Genomic DNA, 24,754 nt, shown 5'->3' on the forward strand with positions numbered 1-24,754 from the left:
AAACAAGCGTGCAAAGCAGGGAGTCGTAAAGTATTTTACGACTCCCTGGTGCAAAGAATTTTCAGTGCTGCAAGTGACCGTGGAAAGAAGTGTTTGCCAGGAAAGCAGGGGAGAGAGAGAGGGGAAGCCGAACTCTTGCATGCAACTATTACTTGAGGAGCTTGGTTTGGTAGCTGATAAAACTGTCGGTGGATTCAACCGTTGCTGTTGCTGGAGTTTGGACTGTGACCCTCAACGCGCGCACTGCTACCGGGAGGCATAAAAATATTTTTGTAAGTTTTCTGGAGCAGTTGCCCATGTGGAAACAACAGAAGCATCGTGAAGCAGGGAAGTTTTTGTGTGTCGCCAACCATCACCGAGCTTCGTTCTCCGGCTGAAAGGGGCTGGAATTTCCGTGGCTAATACGAGTAAGTGTGCAGAAGTCTGCAGTGGCGAACAGCGGTGTTTCCAGATCCATACTCACCATGTGTGCCTCTGCTAACCTCTCGCGACCGGAGTGGCGAGATTTTAGTAGGAAAGAAACGAAGATCTGTTCCCCTACTCTGCTGTCTTCTTACTTACTATCTGCAGCCAAGACCAGATCAGGTAAATTGGGTGTTCCTTGGCGGGGAAAACTTCCGCCGCTTGTCTAGCAATGGAAGCGCCGCAAGACGAGACGGAAAATACAACGAAAGGTGGCCTTCTCGATGATGATGAGGAAGAACAGCTATTGTACGAGTCGGAGACTGGAGAAGATTTACTGGACGACGGCATGGGCTTAGAGCTTCATCCAGAGAATGATTTAGATCTGCAGCCGGATGTGTAAGTGATGGTGGCCTTTGTCCTGCTAGCTATTGTCTGCTGTCAGTGGCACACCTGTAAAAATTCTCATCCCTGAGTGCTGGCTAATGAGTGTCCATGCACCTTGAGCCGTCGGTGTGGGCTAGGCGCATTACCCCAGTCGCCCTTTTTGCAGTGTGACGCAGCTCGCGGTCACCCTGCAGACAGAGTACTGCGGCAAAGGTGCGGCACGAGGAGGCAGCTGTATCAGGTTCTCAGCGCATGCTTGGGCAGTTGAAAGCGACCGAATTCAGTAATTGGCTCTACCGAGTAGCTCGCACGGGTGCAAACATCCCCACGAGAGCGAGGAAAATGGCGGAAACGATGGAAAATGACCAGATGGGTGGAACACCATGACGACTAGCGGCTCAACTCTCGATCAGTTGCTGGTGAAATGGCCGTATCAAACCAGCTGTTGGTTACTCTGCTCTGAAGTGTTATTTGTCTGTGTGTTGCACGCGTGTCCTGGGCGTTTTGCAAAGGTAAGGCTAAGCAATGGGTTGTTGGCAAGTTACAGTCAACTTCGCTTATAACGACATTCGGCGGGGCATCAAAAAGGTGTCCTTATTCGCGAAGTGTCGTTATACCCGAAGTCTCATTATAATGTATTACAGTGGTATGGGACTTTGCTCTGGGCATGGAAATTCTGTCGTTATTCGCGAATTGTCGTTATATCCGAAGTCGTTATTAGCGAAGTTGACTGTAGTTAGAGACTTATCACGGTACACTTCTCACACTCTGGTATCAATGGTTCCTTAGGCTGCCACGTGCCATGCGTTTTCAATATTGACAAAACATACAATTATACTATTTATAGCATGGCTTGGATGATGCATGGCTTGTTGCTTCAAACCTAAGGCCAGACTTGGATACTTGCCCTATGGTACAACTGTGAAATGTTTGAATTTGAACCACTCTTGGCTTGTACAAGTTTTGTGAAGATTTATTAGTCCAGGCGGAAGGCACATGCAAAAGTCTGGATTTACAATGAGGATTAGATAGCCAAGTAGCATTCTTGAGATGTTAAAAATGATGATACCCAACTCAATTATGTTGGCCCTTGGTATCCTAGAAGTCAATGGTATTCCACCCAGCTGGTCCAGCGCCATTTTTCTCGTTCCGTTCCGCTCCCTGCACGATCTGTGTGTCGCTCAAAAATACATTCGTGTCAGCCCTGTGAGGGGACGTAGAGGGCTCTAAGGGTGCCTAGAAACTCAGGGCTTCTTGTCTTTGTGTGCATCTAATCTTCTATCAAACATTGTGTCGACGTGCGCTTGCTCCAGTCTCTGGTTGTTGATAGGAGCTGGGGAATGGAGCTTGTTGCAGGACCGCGCAGCTAGCAGCGCCTTGTAGATCACGTCTGCGTGAACTGCTTGGTGCATGTACATGTAGCCTGACGTGACTTTACTTCCCTGTGTACTTGTTTATGTGACATTGTGCTAATGTGTAAGGAAATGCTGATATGGGGAGATTGTTTGCAAGGAGACAAACTCGCAATGAGACGAAGTAATCTCGCAAGCTTCAGGCTCTTTACAAGCACCATTCCAAAGTGTGCACTGGTACTTTCCTTGCCTTCTCTTCGGCTGGATACAGGCAGAAGCAGGTGTCCAGCGCATCTGTGGTGTTGTTCATCGCTAAGCACCATGAGTGTCACCTGCTTGTGTAACGTATATGTTTGAAAGCCTGTGTCCACCTGAAGAGAAAGCAATGAAAGTACTGGTGGAAACCTTGGAATGCTGACTTTAAAGAGCCTCGAGCCTGTGCTATTCCTTTGTCTGATGAGGAAATTGTGTGAACTTTTGCAAAGTAAGGAGCAGTCTCAAACCTTTCTCCCAGATCAAGTGTCTTATGCTATGGTATCGATGGTCATTCCAGACACGGAAAAAAATTCCTCATAGAGGATGATGATATTGGGGTCGCCGCAAAGGTTTATCCCATGAAGATAATTCCCTTTACGGTATCGATTTTTTTAATGATGGCAGTGACAGCACGTGCTGTATAACGCCAGCTGCCGTGGCGATTGCTATTTTCGGGTTAGGACGATTCTTTGCTGTGTGCTGATGCGATGGACTGGTGTTTTGTAATTCGTTCACTTGTCTAGGTCTAGCTCGTCATTGCCGGTCGACGAGGAGAGTGCAGATGAGAAGAGACCAGCGGCAGGTGCCACAGCAACTACAGCACCTTCCGCACCAGCAGCAGCGGCGGCGGCCGTGGATGAGGAGGATGACACGGACGGTGAGCTCCCAGACTCGGATACTGAGCAAGATTCGGCCATTCCCACGACTCCTGCTGCCGAGGAGACGGCGTTCCTGTCTCAGCGCTCCTCGCCTGGCTCCCGTCAGTCGTCCACAGATTCGAGTAGTAGCTCCAGATCGAGGGATGCAAAACCCACAACCGAAACACGCTCGCCTGACAAACGCAGACATGATGATGTCCGTGCTGGAGATCGGTCCCATCGCCGACAGCCGGAATCCAGTAGTAGCAGCGCGGTTGGTGGCAGCAAGTCAAGAAGGTATGATGAGGCTGATGTGTCGTCACGCCAAGGAAGCGTGGCAGACAGACACCGCTCGTCCAGGCATGCAGAGTCTCATTCAGAAACATCGTCCTCGTCACGCACGCGCCATTATCAGGACAAGCCACCATCGCGGCATTCCGAGGCGTCCCTCAAGCACTCGGAGGGCGGGCGCAACAGTCCCCTGCCCGACTCCAGGCGCCAGCTGAAGCCCGGCCGCAATGTTGTGATTGTTCCGAACGAGACAGCTGGTCCGTCTCGCTCCCGGGATCGCCGTGACCAGCCGACCACCGATGGCAGCTCAGCAGAGGTTCGCGCTCAACCGGATAGTCGCCATCATTCGCAAAGTAGCAGCAGCAGCAGCACTCACAAACACTCTTCTATGTCGGCCGCCAAGTCTCGCAGCACTCGCGAGCACACTAGCCGATCGCCTTCGCCGGTGGCTCGCTCCTCCGTGTCTCATCCGTCACGCGAGTCTGAACGCAGCCGCTCCTCTCATCAATCACACAACCTGGACCCGGGAAGACGCCACGAAGTCGCCGGAGCTCGATCAGGTGCTGCCGACCGTTCACCACGCCACCCTCACGAGTCGTCGAGTAGTAAAAGTCGAGTCGACGCCGGTGAAAAGTCTTCCCGGAGCTCTGGCTCGGCCGCCAATAGCCGTTCGGAGCCGTCGTCGCGGAGCTCAAAGGACGACACGGCTGCTCGCCAGTCTTCAGGTGCTTCCGGTGTTGACTCCCGTCAGCAGTCGTCTCGTCGTTCTGGTGACGATCATCGCCAGTCGTCTGGCTCCGGGCGCTCCTCCCGACCGGACGCTAGCTCATCTAGCTCAACGTCTCGCTCTGGTGAGAAGCACGCCAGCAGTCATCATCACTCTGACAAACATGCAGTCACTACTTCTAGTACTACTACTAGTTCCAGGTAAGTCTTGAAGGGAAGCTTTTTCTTTACCGTATTTAAATAATCAGTGAGGAGACAACAATTTTAGTATCGCAACAAGGTGGACTAGGACCTTATTTCTGCTGGTATCAGACCAGCCTGTCAGCTTAACAAGCAACCTTACCCCGCTAGTCTTGCATTTGGGAACTGTCCTTTATTTACCGGTATGTTATTCAAACCAGTGTTGTGTGAAATTTTGAAAATGAACATATGGGAGTGAGTAAAGAGCCTGCCTGTTATGGCTTGCCAGTGTTCAGTGATTGTTTCCCTGCAAAATCTGCAAAGGAAATGTAGTGCTGGTTTAGTGCATGCCTTGCCCGCTAGTTATCAAATTCCAGTAGCATGTTTGTGTGTGTACTGTGTGTGTGTGTGTGTGTGTGTGTGTGTGTGTGTGTGTGTGTGTGTGTGTGTGTGTGTGTGTGTGTGTGTGTGTGTGTGTGTGTGTGTGTGTTCATAATACTTTGAAGTAGAAGCCCACTGCCCTACCCTTTGGTTAAAGTGACAAAGCCTGCATAAGAGAGGAGATGAGCACTGCTCTCATCATGTCGAGTTCTATGAGACATAATGTCTCTTACACACTTCCTGGCCCGGATGACCAGAAACGTATGAACCAGCTGCACCTTTACCTCACATTGGCCCGACCCTGTTCGCTGTCGTGTTTCTCCTTCTATTTGCCCTATACACGTAGGTCTGAGCACTCATCATCAAAACATGGGACGACTACCTCTTTTGGTTCTGGTTCTGGTTCTGGTTCTGGTTCTTCAAGCAGCCGACATCGTCCAGTAGCTGAAGTAGCAACGTTAGTGCTAGCATGTCTTTGTGTAGGATCACTGTTATGTTGTATGTACTTGGTGCAGGCTACTGCGCAGCTCATGCACAGGCTCAATGTGTGCGGGGGGGGGGGGGGGGGGTATGTGTGTAACTTACGTAGGTTTGTCATCCGCCGTTCAGGTATACTATACAGAGCGAGACATCTTATCATTTGCCCTTACAGGGTTACATGTTTGGCTTGTGCACATGCTTGGTGCGTCGTGTAGGCTGTGAGTGACATAGTGTTTCTCGTCACCTTCACTTTTTTTTGTCGTGCCACAGAAGCAACAGCAGCGGTAGCTCTTCTTCACGAAAGGTTGAGTCACGGAGCTCCAGGGATGCTGATCGGCAGTCTCGCAAGTCCCAGAGTCCGCCACGGAGAGATGGCACTCACAGCAGCTCCAGTGCTAAAGGCCATACTAATCCTATCCAGAGCCGTTTATCGGCCATTGCTGGCGGTGCTACACAGCATCAAGACGATGCACACCATCAGCAGCAGCACGGCAGTCAGTCCTCACGGAAGCGACATGCCCGTAGCCGATCGCCGCCAGACACAGAACGCCCTGCAGCAGCGGCCACCGCTGGCTCTGCCGGCGCCTCGAAGCGCACCAGAGACGACACGTCGTCGCGTGCTGAGCAGGAAGAGCGTGCCCTGTCATCTGCATCGAAGAAGCAGGACAGGCGCTCCAGGGATGCTGGGCATGACCACCACGGCGGCAGTAGGCACTCGGCTGAACGACGTGCCTCCAGTCCCGAGCCCAGCCGTCAGCAAGAGCCCTCTGGTAAGACATCTAGCCTTGCCAGGAGTCCACTGCCGCCGAGCAAGAAATCCAGGACCAGAGAGACAGCGGCCGAAGAATCGCCACCTCCACCCCCGCCGCCACCTCCGCCGGCAGCAGCAGGAGGTGAACCGCGCTCATCTGCCACTGCTCCAGGCTTGCCTGCTGCTGCGGATGATTTCCGATCGCAGCGACCAGCGCCACGCAGCGTGAAGGCGGCGCGTGCAGCTGCTCGTTCATTGGACTTGCCCCCACCTCCGCCGCCCAGTGAGCCACCGCCTCCCAAGAAAAGGAAGCGCACAGTCGCCGCCTCCGCCAGCAGTCGCTCTGATGCTCCTTCGGAGGAGAAGAAGGCTGTTCCAGCCACGATGTCATCTCAATCGACATCTGGCGAGAATGGCGCAGGACAGTCGCAAGTATCCAATTCCTCGTCTCAGTCAGCGGCGGAAGTTTCGGGCAATTCTACCAGAAAGAGCTCGTCTAGCAAGAGAAGTCATTCTCCGCCGCCAAGTGTCCTTCATGCTGTGAGTATGGATGATAAGAATGAAGCTTCGGCTGATACTGATATTGTACCTGCATCTTCAGCTGCTGATCAATCCTTGCCATCTCATGCCGATGACGCAAGCAAGCAGACGGCAGAGTCTCCAGCGCCTGCCTCTGCTGACAATCAATCTGCCGATGAGAGCTTTGCATCCATGGATGATGCTGAGCTGGAGGAGGAGGTGCGGAAACGTAACCTGGACCTCGCCAACTTTGAGGGCAGTGGTGAGAGCGACGTTGACAGCGATAGCGACAGTGACCGTAAGTTGCTTCTGCTTGCATCTGTATGTGGCTTTTCAGAAACGTTTTCACACTCTGCTGATGTTAGCTTGTGAATTGATCATCTTTCTTGAAACCTGATTTTCTTTATCAGGATAACTCGGAATAGTGCCATTCGGCTGTTTCTTTTTAAATACATAAAACTCTCCTCCTCCATGGGCTCCAAAGCCGACCATTGCTACCCTCGTTAGCATTACTCACACCAATAATTTCAAACAACGAAGGGGTCACGGGTAAAACATTTCCTTCTGACAGCTGTTTCGCCTATCAACGGCTCTTCAGAGAAGGTGATGCTGGATATGGTGATTGACATGGCAAAATTACTAGTAATATTTATAAAGTATATTATGGACGCAAGAAACTAGGCAAGGTGTAACACTGAGAACGTAAACGAATATTCTCCAAGCAGCACGCAGTGCCCAGGGTTCTAGGAAAGATAGCAGGTGAGAAACTGTATTCGTCCAATCACAAGCTGCTAACATTTTGCATGGCTCGATAATGCACAGTGGTGGTGACAACGTTCTCAGTGGTACACCTTGCCTAGTTTCTTGCGCCCATAATATACCTTATAAATATTACTAGTAATTTTGCCATGTCAATTACAATATCCAGCATCACCTTCTCTGAAGAGCCTTTGATAGGCGAAACAGCTGTCAGAAGGAAGTGTTTCACCCGTGACCCCCTCGTTGTTTGAAACTATTGGTGTGAGTAATGGCTACCGAGCGCAGCAATGGTCGGCTTTAGAGCGCATGGAGGAGGAGAGTTTTTTATGTATCTGATTTTCTGTTCTGGTGCTGTTGTTGCTGCTGCTGTTGTTGCTGCTGCTGTTGTTGCTGCTGCTGTTGTTGCTGCTGCTGCTGTTGCTGCTGCTGCTGTTGTTTGAAATGTTTTATTCTCACGGTGGCCTGTGTCCACCAAGAGAAGTTGTTGTTGTTTGTTTGTTTGAATTCTTCATTCTGACGATGGCACCATTGCCAATAAGCAGTAATAACTGCAGCTCTGAAGCTGAATGATTTGTCTACATGGTAACTCCACTGTTTGATCATGTCCTTGTGTTGTTGGATAACGTTACTGTTTGATTGGCAGGAGGAGGGCGCCGCGGTGCTAATGCTGATGACGGTAGTGATGCCAGCTTCTTCTCTGAAGATGATATGGATATCCTTGAATGTGGCAAGGGCGGAAACTCTTGTAGTTCTTTCTCGTCCTCTTCGACTTCGTCGTCATCGTCGTCGTCGTCATCTTCAGGGTCCTCGTCCGAAGGTAAGACACAACATATCATTTCAATTGGCAGCGTATTGTAATGCTAGTAGTTCCTGTCAGGCAGGTGTATTCCTTTGTGTGTGTGTTTGTGCTGGCAGTTCCTACGACCCATGTGTGTTCTTTTGTATATCGTCCGGGACACGGTTTACTGATTGTCAACAGTTATGCTGTCAACAACAGCCAAGTGCCGGCTGTGTTGTGACAACACTTCATCTTAATCCTCTCTCCCTCTCTCTCTTTTTCAGATGACAGCTCATCTCGCTTCAACAGCCCACTGAGAATGGGATCGGAGTCCCGTGACAAGCAGCCTGGCTATGGTAGTGATGAGCAGCAGCATGTTAGTGGCAGTGGTAACGGTGGACGCCGGCGTTCTTCAAGTCACGCCGCTCCCGCTCGCCACACTGGTGAACGTGACAGCGAACAGGAGCGTCGTCACATGCAACGAGAGCGCAGCTGGGAACGTCGCCGCCAGCTGATTGCAGATTCTCGCCATGATGGCGGCGGTAGTGGTGGCAGGCATGAGCGCCGTAGACGCACCCCGCCGCAGCAACCTAGTCCACAGCGGTTTGCCGGCGAACACAGCCGACCCAACAAGAACGCACAGATTATGGAGGTTAGATTTTGTGCGGGGGGGGGGGGGGGGTCGTGTATATGCATACGTGTGGGTGTGGGTCGTGTATATGCATACGTGTGGGTGTGGGCGCCCTTTCCACCCTCTCTCTCGATCTCTCTCTCACACACACACACATTAACACACACACACACACACACACTCTCTCTCTCTCTCTCTCTCTCTCTCTCTCTCTCTCTCTCTCTCTCTCTTTATCTAACATCTATCCATCTCTCCGTGACTTTAAAAGTATTGGATTGCAAATGGGTATTCATGATTGGCTCGTATCCGCCGGCTGTACGCGCCATTCTTCACTTTCCTCTCAAAAGCTGGCGCACTCACCTCGTCCTGCTGCTGTCCTGTTTTTTGTACTGGTGTTTGCAGAGGCTCTACGAGGAGTATGGTGTGCAGCTGGATGAGTACCTGAACCGGGCACGGTCGCTAGAAGGTATGCACCGGCAGACACCTCGCGAGCGTACTCGCATGGTCGGGCGCCTGTGGTCGCGGCGCGCATCACGCCTACAGCTGCTCGACGAGCTCTCGCACTTGTACAAACTGGATCGCCAGGGGCGCCTGCGACCGAACAGTGGTCACCGTCCTTCGCCGAGTAGAATGCCTGGCAACAGGAGAGGACGGATGTTTGACAGCGGCGGTCCTCGACCGAGCAGAAACCGACATGACCCTCCGCGTCGATCAGGTGGATTCCATGACGGAGGTGGTGGTGGCGGTAACAGGCATGGTGCTGGTCCTCGGCATGGTGCTGGTCCTCCGCCTGGCGCTGACTTTAGGCGCGGCGGTCGTGATTCCTACGCTCACGGCTTTGATCGACGCTCACCGCCTCCGCTGCACCAGTCACCGGCGCATTTCAGGCGCGACTTTGGCCGTTCGCCACACGACAACGTACCTATGTCGCCGAGTAGGTCCGTGCGAACTGTACGCCGTGTGCAGCTGACGCCCACCAACTCTTCCGCTGGCAACGCGCGACACGGCAGAGATATGCCCAGGCACGATGCTCCTCCTCCTCCACATCATCATGATCGACGTCATTATAGATCTCCATCTCCGTCGCCACGTTCTCGCCACAAGATTGCGCCGTACGACAGGCGTCGCTAGCTTTTCATGTAAACTCTCGCCATATACTCACGTTTCTTCTGGCACGTAAAATTTCCTGCCACGTTTGGCTTGTTTTGTCTTATTTTAAAGTTTGTGAAATTTCTACTCTATATCTGTGTTATTGCTGTCCGTGAGTCCCTGCCAGGCTGACTTTTTTCTTCTTTTTTTGCTACCAGGATCTGGCTGGCGCTGCTGTTGCAGTGTTCAGATGTCCCCATGCATCGAGTGTGTGCATGTGCGAAGCCATCTGTCTGACGGCTCACTCCTTGTTTGTATGATTGTACACTCGTTTATTTTACCCTGTCCGTTTTCCAGCTTTAGATTTACGCAGTTGCCCTTCTTTTCTGACAGGGGCTTTCCTGACTTGCTTCGTGCATACATACTTGCATGTACTGAAGTATTACAATGCACTAAGTCTTGTACCTAGCACGTATTGTTTACATGTGTCAGGTCAAGTGCTCTTCGAGAATATTTTGCGTTCCACTATTTCTGGTATTAAAGACGTGCTTGCCCTACGGCCTACTAACGTTACAACGATTGTGTAACACCGAATTCCTTGTTAGCTTCTCTGCTGATGGGTGTTATAGGTGGTGTCAAGAGTCCATAACACAGTTGTTGACTCTTGGTAGTGGTTGACTGGGTCGCAGGCACCGTACATGTGTGCGCTTGTACATTGTCAAGTGCAATGCTGCTGAATGAAATCCGATCGACTGAGGTGCTAGTACGAGTGCGGAGCTGCACGCCACTGCACTCCTAGACCTGCGGACACGCAGCTGCTTACTGTTGCTGCTTGCAGAGCGCTGGCGTTAAGTCGGATTTCATTGAACAACACTGTATGGCTCAGTCTTACTCTAGTCTTAGATCTACATGACCTCTCAACTCTCAAACTACCTTATTGTGGGACCGAATTCACACATCGCTCACATAATGCATACACAACCTCCGGACAGCTGAGTACAATGTAGTATTTTTCAGGGGAGTTTTTGCAAGGAAAGAAAGTATTAGTTTGCTATTTTGCATGTGTCTGCAAACGTACACACTATCATCAAGAGTGCATAAACATTAAAGGGGAAGTATACCCTAAAATCAAATTTTCACCAGTTGTAGTCTTCGGGGTGCTGAGTCGAATGGTCTTGGTCCGAGGAAGCTGAGACGCTCCCTTCCTACTTGAATCCCAATCGAACTCACGCACTTCCACCGAAACTGGGTGACTGCGCCCTACTAGATGGGGATTTGTATGCAAAATCTCACTAAAAGCGCCATTTCGTTCTTATAAAAGCACGGATGACCGCGATTGGCCCATATGTTGTAGTCTTTTGGACGCTGAGTCGACTGGTTTTGGTCCGAAAAGGCTGCGATGTAGCGTTCCTCCTTTATTCCCAATCGAACATGGTTGAAGAAGCGGTCACGTGCTCCTGCGTACACCAGTCACCTGGTCACCGTGCCTGCAGGGTACAACTTACTAGCCTGTTTGACCTTTTTTGGGTGCACTCCTGTCACTCGAGTTGAACTCGAGTTGAACCTTGGTGTGAAAGTTGTCGCCTGCTGGCGCGGTGACCAGGTGATTTGGGCACCCAGGAGCACGTGACCGCGTGTTCAACCATGTTCGATTGGGAATAAAGGAGGAACGCTGCATCGCAGCCTTTTCGGACCAAAACCAGTCGACTCAGCGTCCAAAAGACTACAACATATGGGCCAATCGCGGTCATCCGTGCTTTTATAAGAACGAAATGGCGCTTTTAGTGAGATTTTGCATACAAATCCCCATCTAGTAGGGCGCAGTCACCCAGTTTCGGTGGAAGTGCGCGAGTTCGATTGGGATTCAAGTAGGAAGGGAGCGTCGCAGCTTCCTCGGACCAAGACCATTCGACTCAGCACCCCGAAGACTACAACTGGTGAAAATTTGATTTTAGGGTATACTTCCCCTTTAATTGTTTATGGACTCTTGCTATCATCAGTGCATGCTATTTTTTTGTTTGAAATTTGACAGGTAATAGTAGTACTATAGTAGATCTACTAGGTGCAGAAAACAAAAATAAATAATTGCATGATTTTTCAGACAGTACATGACAAGTACGAGGACTTCAAAGCAAGAAGTAATTATGTAGTTAGCCAAGTCCGGTTCTTGGCAAGCACGTAGATCTCCAGTGCTTCTTTCTACCGATCCGATCCCATCAACTTTTCAAGTACTTGTAGTAGATCTACGTACTTAGTAGTTGAACTGTTGAGTGTTCTTGCCATTCATCTAACGGGCGATACTCGCGGTGGTTATCGTTGTGGACGGGTCAGCGGCTAGGCTTTGAGAGTCACAAGACGCCAGGTACTACAAAGTAGGTACTAGGTAAGAGGATCCGGGGAGTGCGGTCGCTTGAAAACGCTGAGCGTGTGGAACATTTACGGGCATGAGCGGATATTATTTTTTGTGAGAAGTGCACATTTCGAAGTCATGGCATGCCGGCAGTGCCCATGTCCAGGACCGCCCGGATACGTGAGATATGAGTGCACATAGGAACAACAGCAAATAACGGCCCTCCAACGTCGAGGTTCCGAAATGTCAGCAATTATTTGCTGCACATTGTACTTTTGCCAGTTTGGAGATGCAGGATATTATGAGATTCCATAATCAGTTGAGATTCTTTGGCGAAGTCGCAGACTCGCGGCACAACGCTACACTTGCATTAGCGACTCACGCTGGTGACTTAGCGACTCATTTGCACATAGTGTGGCACTGCCCCCGCCATGCACGGTTTCGTGGCGGACTTCTAATGGGCACCGTAAGTATACAGCATGAGTCAGCGGATTTTCTAATGGTCGCTACGTCTGTAGCATGAGTCGCTAGTGCAAGTGCAGCGCTGTGCCGCGACTTCGCCAAAGCATCTCAAGTTCTAAACTGAATATGTAACCGCATAACCTCAATGGCCTAGTGTGTACTCGTGTATGCCCAACTTTGTGCATGGTTACTGACGTCAATAATTGATGATACAAATACTCAAATAGCGAACAATTTTAACTGATTAACGTTGTTCCTTCTGTTCTACAGTGGACCTCGCGTGATATTTGCGTGACCATAGCTGCTTGGCTTGTTGCTCATTGCATCCAGGTGACGAGAGCATGACTTGCTGGAGTGGAACGGTTCTCGCAGTACTGCTCCTGTACTGCTGTCTGTCCCAGCACACATCCCTGCTGTGCTCGGCTCGCCTGTATCAAGGAACTCCGCCGCGGGGCTGGAACAGCTATGGTAGGTTTAATATTGGCATGCATACATGCATGGGGTGGGGGAGGGGGGGGGGGGGGCACCTGCACCCCCCCCCACCCTAAAAATTTCAACCTAGGTTCAACATGGGTTCAGCACACACACAATGACCTTGAACTCATGACATGCACCAGCCATCATGCGCATAAGCGGCCGTGCACCCCCCCCCCCCCCCCCCCCCCCCCTCTCCTGTAAAAGGGGGACCAGCTACGCACCTGGCCCACCAGGCCAAGCAAAGCCTTTCAAAGTTCTGCATGAAATGGTGCAGCTATTCATTCACACACTACAAAAGAACCCACCACGAATTGCGTTGTCTTGTGCTGAAGACTTGATCCGTGCTAGCCACTGGTATCTTGCAAGCCATACACCATGTACACAGCAACACAGTAGTTCACTGTAGGCCACTGTAGACCCTATCTGTGGTAAACAGAGCCTATGGTAGTCATGGATCAGGAAGTCGTGCATGCATACAGAAGTCAGGGAGAGTATCAGAGCACGTGCAGTGTGTCTTGGCCGAGTTACGGATATTTCAAAGTTATGAGCACTGCCCGGTCCCGGACAGCACGGATACACGAGGTGTGAGCGTACTCTGTTAGCATGTACGGAATGCGTCCAGTCAGTTTGTTACAATGGTGTATGCGGATTGCTTGGAAGCGGACCCTTGGCCTAGGTACCAAGATGAAACCAGTCGCTACAACCATGATAGCCTACAGCTGTTAAGCCTGGTCGTGCGTGTCTCTGGCACTGCAAGACTAAACAACAGGATGCTGTCAGCCCTAGCTGCCCCAATTGCGACAGGAGCAGGCAGTCTGGGGAGGGAAACCCGTAATATTGGTTCACGTTCCTCTTGCCCATGCCTGTTCCTTGCTACGACCACTTGGCTTGCACTTGTCGATGCAGCATTTGTGACCTGCAGTCTACATTTACATGTAAGCAACGTTATTCATTTTCCAGCCGTGAGGGAAGCATGGATGCAGCAAATGGGATTTTTGGGTGACCACTTTGTGGTGGGTCTGATCTACTCACCTCCCACCACTTTAGGAGCTGCATTTCCGCCTTGATCAGCTTGAGGGTGTTCCTACGGATGCGGAAAACTCGGTCTCTAGTCGAGTCTCACGTGAACCACGATCTATTTCTTAAATATTCTTATTTACAGATGCTTTCACATGCACGGTGACAGAGGCTGAGGTGAAGGCGAATGCGGACATCATGCACGACGAGCTGGCCAAGTACGGTTACGAGTACGTCACCATCGACTACGAGTGGTTTCGGCCGGGCACTGGGCAGTTTTCATGCTGCGGCCGCAACCCATGGCAGGACCTGGTCGTGGACAAGTATGGCCGTGCCCTGCCATCGCCCGATCGTTATCCTTCAGCAAAGGTATATCGTCAGTCAGCCGCATATATATAATTATGAAGTACTATCTCAGCAAAAATGCACTGTAGTTTGATTGGTAAGATGCATAGTGTAGGTGTAGGTGATATGGAGTATGTGCAGTACAGGATTCACTGCATCACACAGGGTTCTAGAGTGGGAAAAATAGCGGGTGGGGAAATAGGTGGTTAACCCATTTTTTCCATTATCCAATATTGCCTTGTAAAACGAAATGCTACGCACAAGCGCAGAGCCTACCCGGAATGGTCGATATGCTGAATGCTTATGCTGAAATGTCAAGTGTGTACAAACCTGCCTTGGAGAGCAGAGTGGATGCTTGCAGCATTACAGATATGTACAGCAGATGCAGTGCATAGTAACATCAGTTCATCCAGCAGGATGTGTGCGGACATCATCACGTCCCGACAACATTTTTCACACGGTCTTTTCACAACAGAGAGGCTTAGTCGCTGCCGCTGTCGTGTGGAAAACCCAAGGTTACCGACCGGTCTGGGGTTGAGTCCCATCTGCGTCTCCTGACATGCTTTGCGCCGATGAAATAATACGGTAGACCATAGTCTGTGCCGTTTGTCCGCCAAGTGCAATGCGAGCATGGGTCCCATGATCCCATGCCGTACATGCGTTGTCCGCAGTTTGAGTGCTTTCCACAATGTACGGTGAAGAATTGTGATGGGTGACTAAACCCCTCACTCCTCCCTTTCCCAGAGACGAGGTTCTTTAACGGACGGAATAGAACATGTTACGCTTGCCTTCAGACGGCTTCAGATGTGCCGGTGATTGAGCCTCTCCGTTACCTCATCGAAACAGACACCTATCAGTGGAACGAGGCACGCGGGCAAAATCTGATAGCCTTCGAGAAAGGGACAATGCATTTATGTTAGCTTCAGCACATGTGTGTTCATTGTTCAGGACTCCACCGACACTGGCTTGCCCGGTTTCAAGCCCCTGGCTGATTTCGTTCACGGCCTGGACCAGAAGTTTGGCATACACATCATGCGCGGCATACCGCGTGTTGCCGTGGAAAAGAACATGCCCATATTTGGCAGCAGCTACACAGCGCGGGACGCGGCGGACAACAAGACCTATTGCAGCTGGTAAGGTTATGAAGTCTACTGGGTACATGTACAGGGTTCTAGCCATGCCAAAATAGTAGGCGGGCGGGCAGGGGAAACAATTACCTTGTTACCCATTTTTTTCCATTTTCCAAAATTGTCTGAAAAAGGGCAGAGGCTTCCTGCCAAAATAGTAGGCGGGCGGGCAGGGGAAACAAATGTGCCTTTGTGAAACCTCTAGTAGTAACTATCAACTGCATTTTTTGTTGAATGGCATGAAAAACATAATAATCAACGACTGAGTAGGCGATCAGCACTTTTTCACTAGGGGGGGGGGGGGGGGCGCTCAATCAGAGTGTGTGTGTGTGGGGGGGGGGGGGGGGTGTTGTCATATCCTTTGGCTAGAACCCTGATGTACATTGGTGATCAAACATGTGGTACTCACATAGATAGGCTAGAACCCTGATGTACATTGGTGATCGAACATGTGGTACTCACATAGATAGGCTATCTCGTCTGGGTACGTTCTCAACTTCTCTTGTCCACATGGATTTAGGGGAGCTGATCAAGTGCTGCTCATCACTGACTCCTGACTCCTGGTGTCCACACTGAGCTTGTCGACATACATGTACCTTGAAAACTCCTCCACCAGCTGCATGTAAACTCAGCGCCTCAGTGCAGCAGACAATACTGTTTTTTTCCCTTTAGAACTCGCCGGCGCAGCACAGAAAAATGAGGCTGAACCTAGTGATGACGTAGAATATTATTTTGAAATTCTGCTGGACCTCCAACTGTTTATAGGACAACGACTGCCTACTGAGTCCAAAGCAAGAATTTTAACCTGGCCTGAATGTAAATGGCCAGTGTTCCATCCCCAAAGGTTGAAGAGATTCATAAGTAAAGTCATCTCCCTTTGGTTTAGCTGCTGCTGCTACGGCTACTGGTATACCCACATCTTGCCCCCCCCCCCTTTCACCAATCCCCCCCCCTTCACCCATCCCCCCCCCCCCCCTTCACCAATCCCCCCCCCCCCCTTCACCCATCCCCCTTCCCCACCCCCACCTACACATACATGAACAAACATCACTCTTTCTTGTGTATGATCATCAACACCCTTATCATCATCAGGTGTGACGACATGAGCGGAATAGCCGACAATGCCGCTGGCCAGGCCTACTACGATTCGCTGATCAAGTTGTACGCCGAGTGGGGAGTGGACTTCATCAAGATGGACTGTGCCTACAGCAGCGCAACCAAATCTGAGATCCTACAGATCAGCAAGAGTATCCAAGAGTCGGAGAGGGAATTTGTCCTCAGCATGTCCCCGACGGACCGAGATACAAGCTTTGCCATGGAAATACGCGGAAATGTGTCAATGTACCGAGTTAATGGTAAGCATTGACTGACTTGTATGGTGACATCATTCTGCATGCCATTTAGTAATGATGACATCGTGCCTGGCATTATGCTGCCCGTTAGGCCTTTCCTGCTTATGCGATTGCATTTTGTCGGCACACCACTTGGCAATGATGATGTCATGCCTTACGCATGGCACTCTTTGATGTATTGCTGGCAGCTGCTGCCCGTTGTGTGAATGCCCAAATGCCTTCCCCCCGAGCTACACCTGATGTACTGGGTCTGGTAATCTGGACCATGCATCCTCCAATAAGACTTGCTGTTGAAAAGCAGAAATTTTCGGTGGTGTTTTATTTTCGGTAACTTCAGTGCCGAAATTTTTACCGAAAATAGAACGCACCGAAAACGGGTTTACCGAAAAACTTCCCTCCGCCGAACCGCCGATTTTGGAGAATACCGAAAAAATTACAGCACCGAAAATGTCTGCTTTTACAGCACGGTAGAGTGCCGATTATGTGCACCCCTAGGGGCGCGGGTTGTCTCCAGGGGGTTTGGATGAGAAGATTGTTCGGATAAGGGAGCAGTCACACGTTTATCTAAACCATGCATATGCCTGCACGTTTTCATCATTGTTCTTTCTCTTCGGCAGTACAACAGGGACTAGGCGCACGCCAGCTCCTCAAAATGACACTATCGTTATACATTTTGACTCCGACCTGTTGTAATACATCTTGTGCATCGCTTCAATGGTGCTGAAAATCAGCAAAAGCCTCGAAAAGCTGCTATGATCCAGCCTGACCTGGCGATCCGGATAATCGATCGTCCGGATAGTTGACATCCGGACAAGCGACGTACTACTGTAGCAGCAAGGAGTAGTGTTTTTATTACGACCATGCTGTCTTGGTGTCCTTAAAGTTTAATGTGCTCTAACTACCCTGGCTGGTTAGACGGATGATTGACATTGTGTTCTGCTTGCTCTTTTCTTTGCGTTGTTTTCATCACTATTGACTTCACGATCTATTTATTTTTGCCCGTACAAGTTAGTTTTTTTACTACTGATTAAACTTGAAAAAGTGGGAGTGAGTGCATGTGCTAAAATAGTAATTCTACATAACCGCTAAGCCTATGACGTAAAATAGCCGCTATGTCGTAATGTGTACAAAATACATGTACCGCATGGGTTCCCTGTCATGAATATTACCCGCGCCCTCCCCTCAGCTGAACTCTGGATCCGCCGCTGGATTTTCAAAGTATTTGCGTGTACTAGTATGTTGTTGTGTCTATGTGTACGTACTCACAGGCGATGTGTGGGACAACTGGGGCAACATCGAGTCAGCATTCTCCACCGCCGCCACCTTCCCGACCCTGATCGGCAATCCCTCGTACCCAGACCTGGACATGCTTCCTCTTGGCAAGCTGAGCGTGCGCGGCGGCCACGGCCCGGAGCGTGTAACGGCACTCACGGAAGTCGAGCAGCGCACAATGATGAATCTGTGGTAGGGTTTGGCTGCATGTTGCGCTGCTTAAAGACTACAGTATTTCTACGAATTAAGTCACACCTTTTTTACACTAAACTTCATTCCCAACAAAGGGTTGCAACTTACAATCGAGCATGACTTACTACTGAAGTGAATAATGTATTGAAACAATATGACATGGACCTGGAAGCGGGGGTGCGACTTACGATCGAGAGCGACTTACAAACAAGGAAATGCGGTACACAACTTGATGATAAATTCGTGGTACCACTTTGACACGCGAGCTTTCCACTGCACCCAGTTCGCAAACAACGGACAATGGGCCGTTTTCATCAAAGTCACCCACCCTGGAGATCGTTTCACACGCGATATCGGCGGTGTAACTGCAATCATGCACAAACTAACTGCTGTTGTAGTGGAACTCAGATATGCATCAATTCACTGCCGATGGAAGTAACTGCGTCTCCCATATGGTCTAGTGGTTAGGGTTCGGCGCTCTCACCGCCGCGACCCGAGTTTGATTCCCGGTGTGGGAACATTCCTTTTTCCTGTTTTGCTGCATACCTTTTTTCTGTTGTATGTACAGGGGCATGTTTCGTAATCCCTTGGTTATGGGTGGGGATTTGCGTTCCCTCGACGACGCCACCACGGCATTGCTGACGAATGAGGAGCTCCTGAAGGTCCAGAGCAGCTCCACTAACAACCGACCAATCACGTCCACAGCGTTCCGGGTAAGGACTGCGACTTGCTCTCGTTTTGTCTTTGTTTGTAGCTTAACATTGACAGTTCATTCATCGAGTCAAGGATTGTCTAAACGGGTAAGGGCCTGGTCAGACTGCGGCAAATTTTGGTTGCCTGACGAAAAAAGAACAGCGTCCAGAATTTGAATCGCGATCACACTACACATGTGGGGAGAGTGAAAATTCAAACTTCATTTCGAGCGTCAAGTGGTAATCTCCACGAACGACGTCAAATTCCTTCACCTTGGGGATCGCCAACACCTTCAGTGCAATCCTTGCAACCATCCTTATGAGTTTTGTTGTCCGTGGCCAATTAGCTCCTCGATATCGAGATGAAAAAATTAGTGATTATCAGCGTCAATGGCGTATCAGCGTCAAATCCTGTTTGGAGCGGAAAAGCGTGGTCCGTTCTTGCTTTTTTTTTGGAGCGTCAACTCTCGCTTTTGCCGCTCTGGCGGCAAGTTACTATGGAGTTTTGGATTATAATCCTAGGATTATTTCGATTTTGCCGCAGTCTGACCAGGCCCTAAATGAGTGACAACTAACAAACAAAAACTATGGCTGCTCGTGTGTATGTGTATTCTCCAGCCGTTTGAGACTGGTAACATGGATGCAGCTAATGGGATTTCGGTCTTTGACCACTTGGTGGTGGGTCTGATCTACTCACCTCCCACCGTTCAGGCGCTGCATCTGCGCCTTTGATCCTAGAGGGTGGTGGCGTTCCCACGGCGGATGCGGAAAACTCGGCTTCCAGCCGAGTCTCACGCGAACCGTGACATTTATTTATTTTATTTGAGACTGGTATACAGTGTAGCCTGGTGATGTAGCATTCTATGCTGCTTGGCCCTCGCTGCCGCTATCCTACTCACTATTATCGTCTTTGATCCTTTACCTGTTGCAGGTCGTATCCGAGCAAGCTATTCAGGAGGTGATCAACGTTGAGAAGTGTCGTGTGCCCACCGACCCACACCAGCAGTGGGGACACGTGTCGGCAACGACCGATGGCTCTCTACCGAATCACGCCACGTTTGGTTGCCTGACGTTGATCAACTGCTCATTGTGAGTATACTGACCACAAGTAATTCATTTCCAACAGATCACCTACATTCTGTTATTGATCCGCATGTAACAGGGATGGGCCCAGTATGCATGTATCAAGAAATCCAACCCGTACGTACCCACACATTGCGTAACCATGAGACCAAGTGTGCACTTGTTAGTCACACATTTCACCGCCCTGTCTCCTAAGTAGAGCCGGGGTGTATGTGTGTGTGTGTGTATGTGTGTGTGTGTGTGTGTGTGTGTGTGTGTGTGTGTGTGTGTGAGGGGGGGGGGGGGGGGGGAGGATAATAATGTGGCAGATCGCGTACAATATGCATTGACATTGCGCAACACATGGTTCCGCTGCTGTTCCTCGGCTAGAGATCGCCCGTACTATGCCGCGTGAATAAAGCCTCTCCAAGCTGCTCGGCCCTGGTCCATTGCGGAGAGTTTGTCAAGATGGCGCAGAGAGGAAAGGTCTGGTACATTCCTGCACGACACATCACTGTGCAGAACACCTGGCAGTGTTGCTCGAGATCGCCCTATTATTCTGCACTGGTTGATGGTGAAATAGCCACACGCGGGGGGGGGGGGGGGGAGGACTGTAGTTTATTTTCAACTGCTCGCCATGGCAACATGTGCTAGTATTACCCTCACTACTTGATGATGTCATCATCCTACTGGGTCACCATGTATGGCAATGTAGCTCTTGGAAAAAGAAAACTTACGCGTTGACACATTTTGAAAAAGACAACATCTCAACAAGACCCTGCGCAGGCATGTTCCCTGTGACTGTGTACATACAGCATGTCTTGATCTTACACATACAGGCATGTACATGTCTCTGTTGTTGTTGGTGGTGGTGGTGGTGGTGGTGATGGTGCTGCTGCTGTTGTTATTCCTGTTTCTGTTGCTGTTGTTGTTTGAAATCTTTTACTCTCACGATGGTCTGTAGCCAACTTGAATAAGAGTTGTTGTTGTTGTTGCTGCTGCTGCTGCTGTTGTTATTGTTGTTGTTGTTTGTTGTTGTTGTTGTTGTCGTTGTTGTTGTCCCAGCGTCAAGAACGCTACCCTTGGTGCGGAGAGATGTCATGTCGGCTCAGGCTGTGATGATGGTGTTAATCAGGTATGGTGCTGTTGGAACAATGTTCAATGAAAGACATGTTACTACATTTTTAAGACTAGTTGCAAACTTAACGAAGTATTCTAAATCACCATGATGAACAAATTGGCTCCTAATCGAATTATACTACATGTATGTACAGCTAACGCTGACCCCGGCCGCTCATTGCCCGTGTCCTCATTACCTATATCCTATAGGTGTGGGAAGTAGGCCGGGATGGATACATCGACACTCCCATGAACCAAGCTGTGCTGACCACCACATCCGCCACCTCACTGCCCTGCAATGTCACCGCCATGGCCAAGGACTCCAACTTGACAAAGCTGCAGCTGTGGATGAGGAACGAGACTGACAACACCCTACACCATCTAGCCACAGGTGAGACCGTCAGCTACAGTGAACTTCGCTAGGACTACAGTATTGTCGGCGCCGAAGAACGGAGTGCCGAAGAACGACCAGCCTTGAATTTCATCAAGTACAGCATACCAATGTATACACGGTGATTCAACTGTGCATAGACTGTAATACATGAAAATAAGAAGGGTCTAGGCTAGGAGGCTGACCCCCCAGTTCTTCGGCGACCAACAGTACTGTACAGTGCATTTCAAAACTATAGACGCGTAGGGTTTTTGAAATATTTCAAATTTGGCTGGAACTTTTTGAGAATAGTTTTCGGAATATTGCTCAGGATCGCTCCACAATTACTCTCATATAGTTTCTAAAGGATTGGATAACAGACGCCCAATTTGGAAAAATTTATGCACAAAGTGATCACAGATTTTATGTGGTATAGATGCTGGCATAACGGTTTTTGCCTAGGTACGCGTCTATAGTTTTGAAATGGACTGTAGTTGTGATTCTTATCCCCTCACCCCCATCGCTAGGGACTGCATTTGACGCTGGATTTACCGGGTGTTAGTGGCAGTCGTGACTTCCCTCTGTCGAACGGAGACGAACATTTACTCATGCTTTACTGTGGAGTTTTTGCATGACACAATGGGGCAAGCTACAGTTTTCTGTTGTGCAGAGCTGTAACTTGGCGTAGACTTTGCAGTGTCCATTGCCGGGCGTCCTGACATGATCACATCTGTCGCCGTGCGACTACCCTGATCTAATCATACTCATGCCAGTTGCACTACAAACAATCCACTCATGGCATCTTGCTCTAAAAGGCGAGCTGCCTGCAAGCTTGGATTCACACAAGAACCATAAGAACACGAGGTCAATCTTGGTGATCAGAAAAAAGAGAGGCTGATTAGGAACGCGCATGCCTAATTTATACGGGCCAAGATCGCGCATGCCTAATATGCGCGCGTACCATACTGCGCATGCCTATAGCCATTCAGAATATGGAAGGAGCGCGGCAAGGTCAGAAAAAGTAGGCTCTAGCACTACAAATTTATGTCTAAGTGATAATTATGGAAATTACGATCGCGTTCGCGACATCATAGCTGGGTGATGGTTGGAGTCATGCCTCGGTACTGGCACGGATGTCTACACATGGCTTTTCTCTTTCATTGGAGCTAACTGTTACTCATTCACGAGTGGACTGCACCGTACGTTTTACTGACCATTTGGGCATATCCTCAGGGCATCGTTCAGAGCAGGGAGTCGTAAAATACCGGTATTTTACGACTTCCTGCTTCAGATTGTACTAGTAGTGCATGATCCTAACATACAAGTGACTTTCCCCGACTGTGTGCTGAATCTGCTGATAGCCAATCTGCAGGTTCTTGTTTGCCCTATTTTTTTTATGCCATAGGTGGCTGCCTTACGTCCACCCTCATAGGTGGGCCAGAGGTGTTGGGCAATGACGAGGTCAGTGCTGTGGCTTGGGCAGCCAATCTAGACTCCATGGTCTACGTGGGCCTGTTCAACTTGGACGCCCAGGACACTGCGAAGGTGTCCGTGAAGTTCGCCGACATCGGCATCCGCGCAAGTATGTGCGAGCTGCGGAACATCTGGAGCAAAGAGGTGCTGCACACGCAGACCGAGATCAGTGACTACGTCGCACCGCATGGCTCGGTAGTGTACGCCATCGACCCTGCATCGTGCTAAGCTTAAATTAAGCCAACATGGTACATTGCATGTGATCAACAGTGAAAATCTACGCACAATACCGCACAGCGGCTATGCAGGTCACTCTGGCCTGGAAGATCTTACGATGACTGCCAAGGACAATGATTTGTGTGCCCACTTTCTAGTACATAGCTTGTCATAATGTGCCTTTCGATTGGCGCAAGTAGGCTTAGTTTCCCCATGCCCTGCGGCAATATGAAAGAGTTGATTTCCTTCGAAGCAAATTTTAATTTTTATGGTGCTGTGCGCCAACATACAGAGAATTTTACTATCTGAATTTTTGGGGAATTTGAATGATTTCAATTTACCCCGATAGCCTTGCTAATTTTACATAGGGCCTTCCCTATCAAAATAATAAATAATTCTACTACTACATGATGTATTGTCCTGACTCCTGAGCATGGTTGGCGGATTGCATGCTTATTTGAATTGCTAATGCCTGGGGTAGAGAGCTGGGCTCCATCCACCGCGTGCCGGCCATGTATGCAGCAGGTATCTACCAGGGAGTAGTACTCCCTGGTATCTACCTTGATCTACGGGGACCGTAAGCGACTACATGTAGCCTTTAACCAGGGAGTAGTACAATACGGTATTGTAGCGCTATGGGAAAAATAGTGTTCCTGACTGCAACCGTAACGGAGCACTATTTTCCATGCAGTGTGTCCTCTGCCTTGTAACATACTGTCACCGTGAAACATGTTCATACGGTATTGTGATGTTACTACCCCCTGCCCTGAACCAGCAGATTTGGCCTGTACAGTTGTCATAGCAATAGAGATGATTGTACAATATGTACATGGAGTGTACAGTACACATGGTAAACCGTGATTTGAATTCACTCATTATCACTCACTGAGTGAGAGTGGCAAGTGATAAACTACGTTGGCCAATGGTTTCTAAAGCGAAAAATGGCGCGACACTGCTCCAACCAGGTGTCTTGAGGTAGACAATCTCTGTGTCAGCTGACCCATGCCCAACTGTCAACTGCTCACCAAATTTTGTCACCTAGGCTACAGTTGGCATCAATGCCAAGGCCTGAGCAGAAACCCAAGGCGCGGCTACAACATGATTGCAGTGCAGCCACGTGCTTGCTAAACCGCATATTTTTTGATAATGCTGCATGAAAGGAATGCACGACTTGTACTTGTAGGTGTGATACGGTCTGCCTGGGGACAGTGAATGAAGGCTCCTGTGTGCATATGGATAGCGTGTGTGTGTGTGTGTGTGTGTGTGTGTGTGTGCGTGTGTGTGTGCATGCGGGTGTGTTTTTTAAACTCTTTAGTTTAAAAAAAAGGTCAATTCTTCAGCCTTCCAAGCTGTTGAATGGGGTAATCCCAGCACAAGTTGCTATGGCTTCTGCTGTAGCATGGGCATCAGAAGGTCAACGGTGTGTGTGTGTGTGTGTGAGTGTGTGTGTGTGTACGGTTCCTGAGCCATGGGTATTTTTTGCGGGCACCGACTCCAACCACGTTGTACAATATACTAGTACATACAGATGCACAAGTGCGACACTGCAGTGTTATAGGCTGGATTGCACCATACCGGCAATCCATGCAGCCATCACATGTTGTTCTGC

General features: G+C 49.7%; 2 protein-coding genes across 2 annotated transcripts; both read left to right on the top strand.

Annotated features, from left to right (window-relative positions):
* The first annotated feature begins 14 nt into the window (after positions 1–14).
* LOC135822719 (filaggrin-like) lies at positions 15–10,147 on the top strand. The gene is made up of 8 exons (XM_065335545.1): positions 15–407; positions 571–801; positions 2,921–4,252; positions 4,959–5,069; positions 5,363–6,660; positions 7,765–7,938; positions 8,184–8,551; positions 8,933–10,147. Exons 2-8 carry the CDS (start codon positions 635–637, stop codon positions 9,659–9,661), a joined length of 4,179 nt encoding a protein of 1,392 aa, XP_065191617.1. The 5' UTR covers positions 15–407; positions 571–634; the 3' UTR covers positions 9,662–10,147.
* Positions 10,148–12,414: 2,267 nt separating this feature from the next.
* LOC135822735 (uncharacterized) lies at positions 12,415–23,553 on the top strand. Its single transcript, XM_065335562.1, has 11 exons — positions 12,415–12,435; positions 12,762–12,899; positions 14,071–14,294; positions 15,219–15,403; positions 16,490–16,752; positions 18,018–18,213; positions 18,782–18,926; positions 19,837–19,994; positions 21,033–21,102; positions 21,297–21,477; positions 22,862–23,553. The coding sequence occupies exons 2-11, from the start codon at positions 12,773–12,775 to the stop codon at positions 23,155–23,157; spliced, it is 1,845 nt and encodes a 614-aa protein (XP_065191634.1). The 5' UTR covers positions 12,415–12,435; positions 12,762–12,772; the 3' UTR covers positions 23,158–23,553.
* Positions 23,554–24,754: the final 1,201 nt, after the last annotated feature.

Source organism: Sycon ciliatum, chromosome 8 (assembly GCF_964019385.1).
Source record: "Sycon ciliatum chromosome 8, ocSycCili1.1, whole genome shotgun sequence".
Classification (NCBI taxonomy): domain Eukaryota; kingdom Metazoa; phylum Porifera; class Calcarea; order Leucosolenida; family Sycettidae; genus Sycon; species Sycon ciliatum.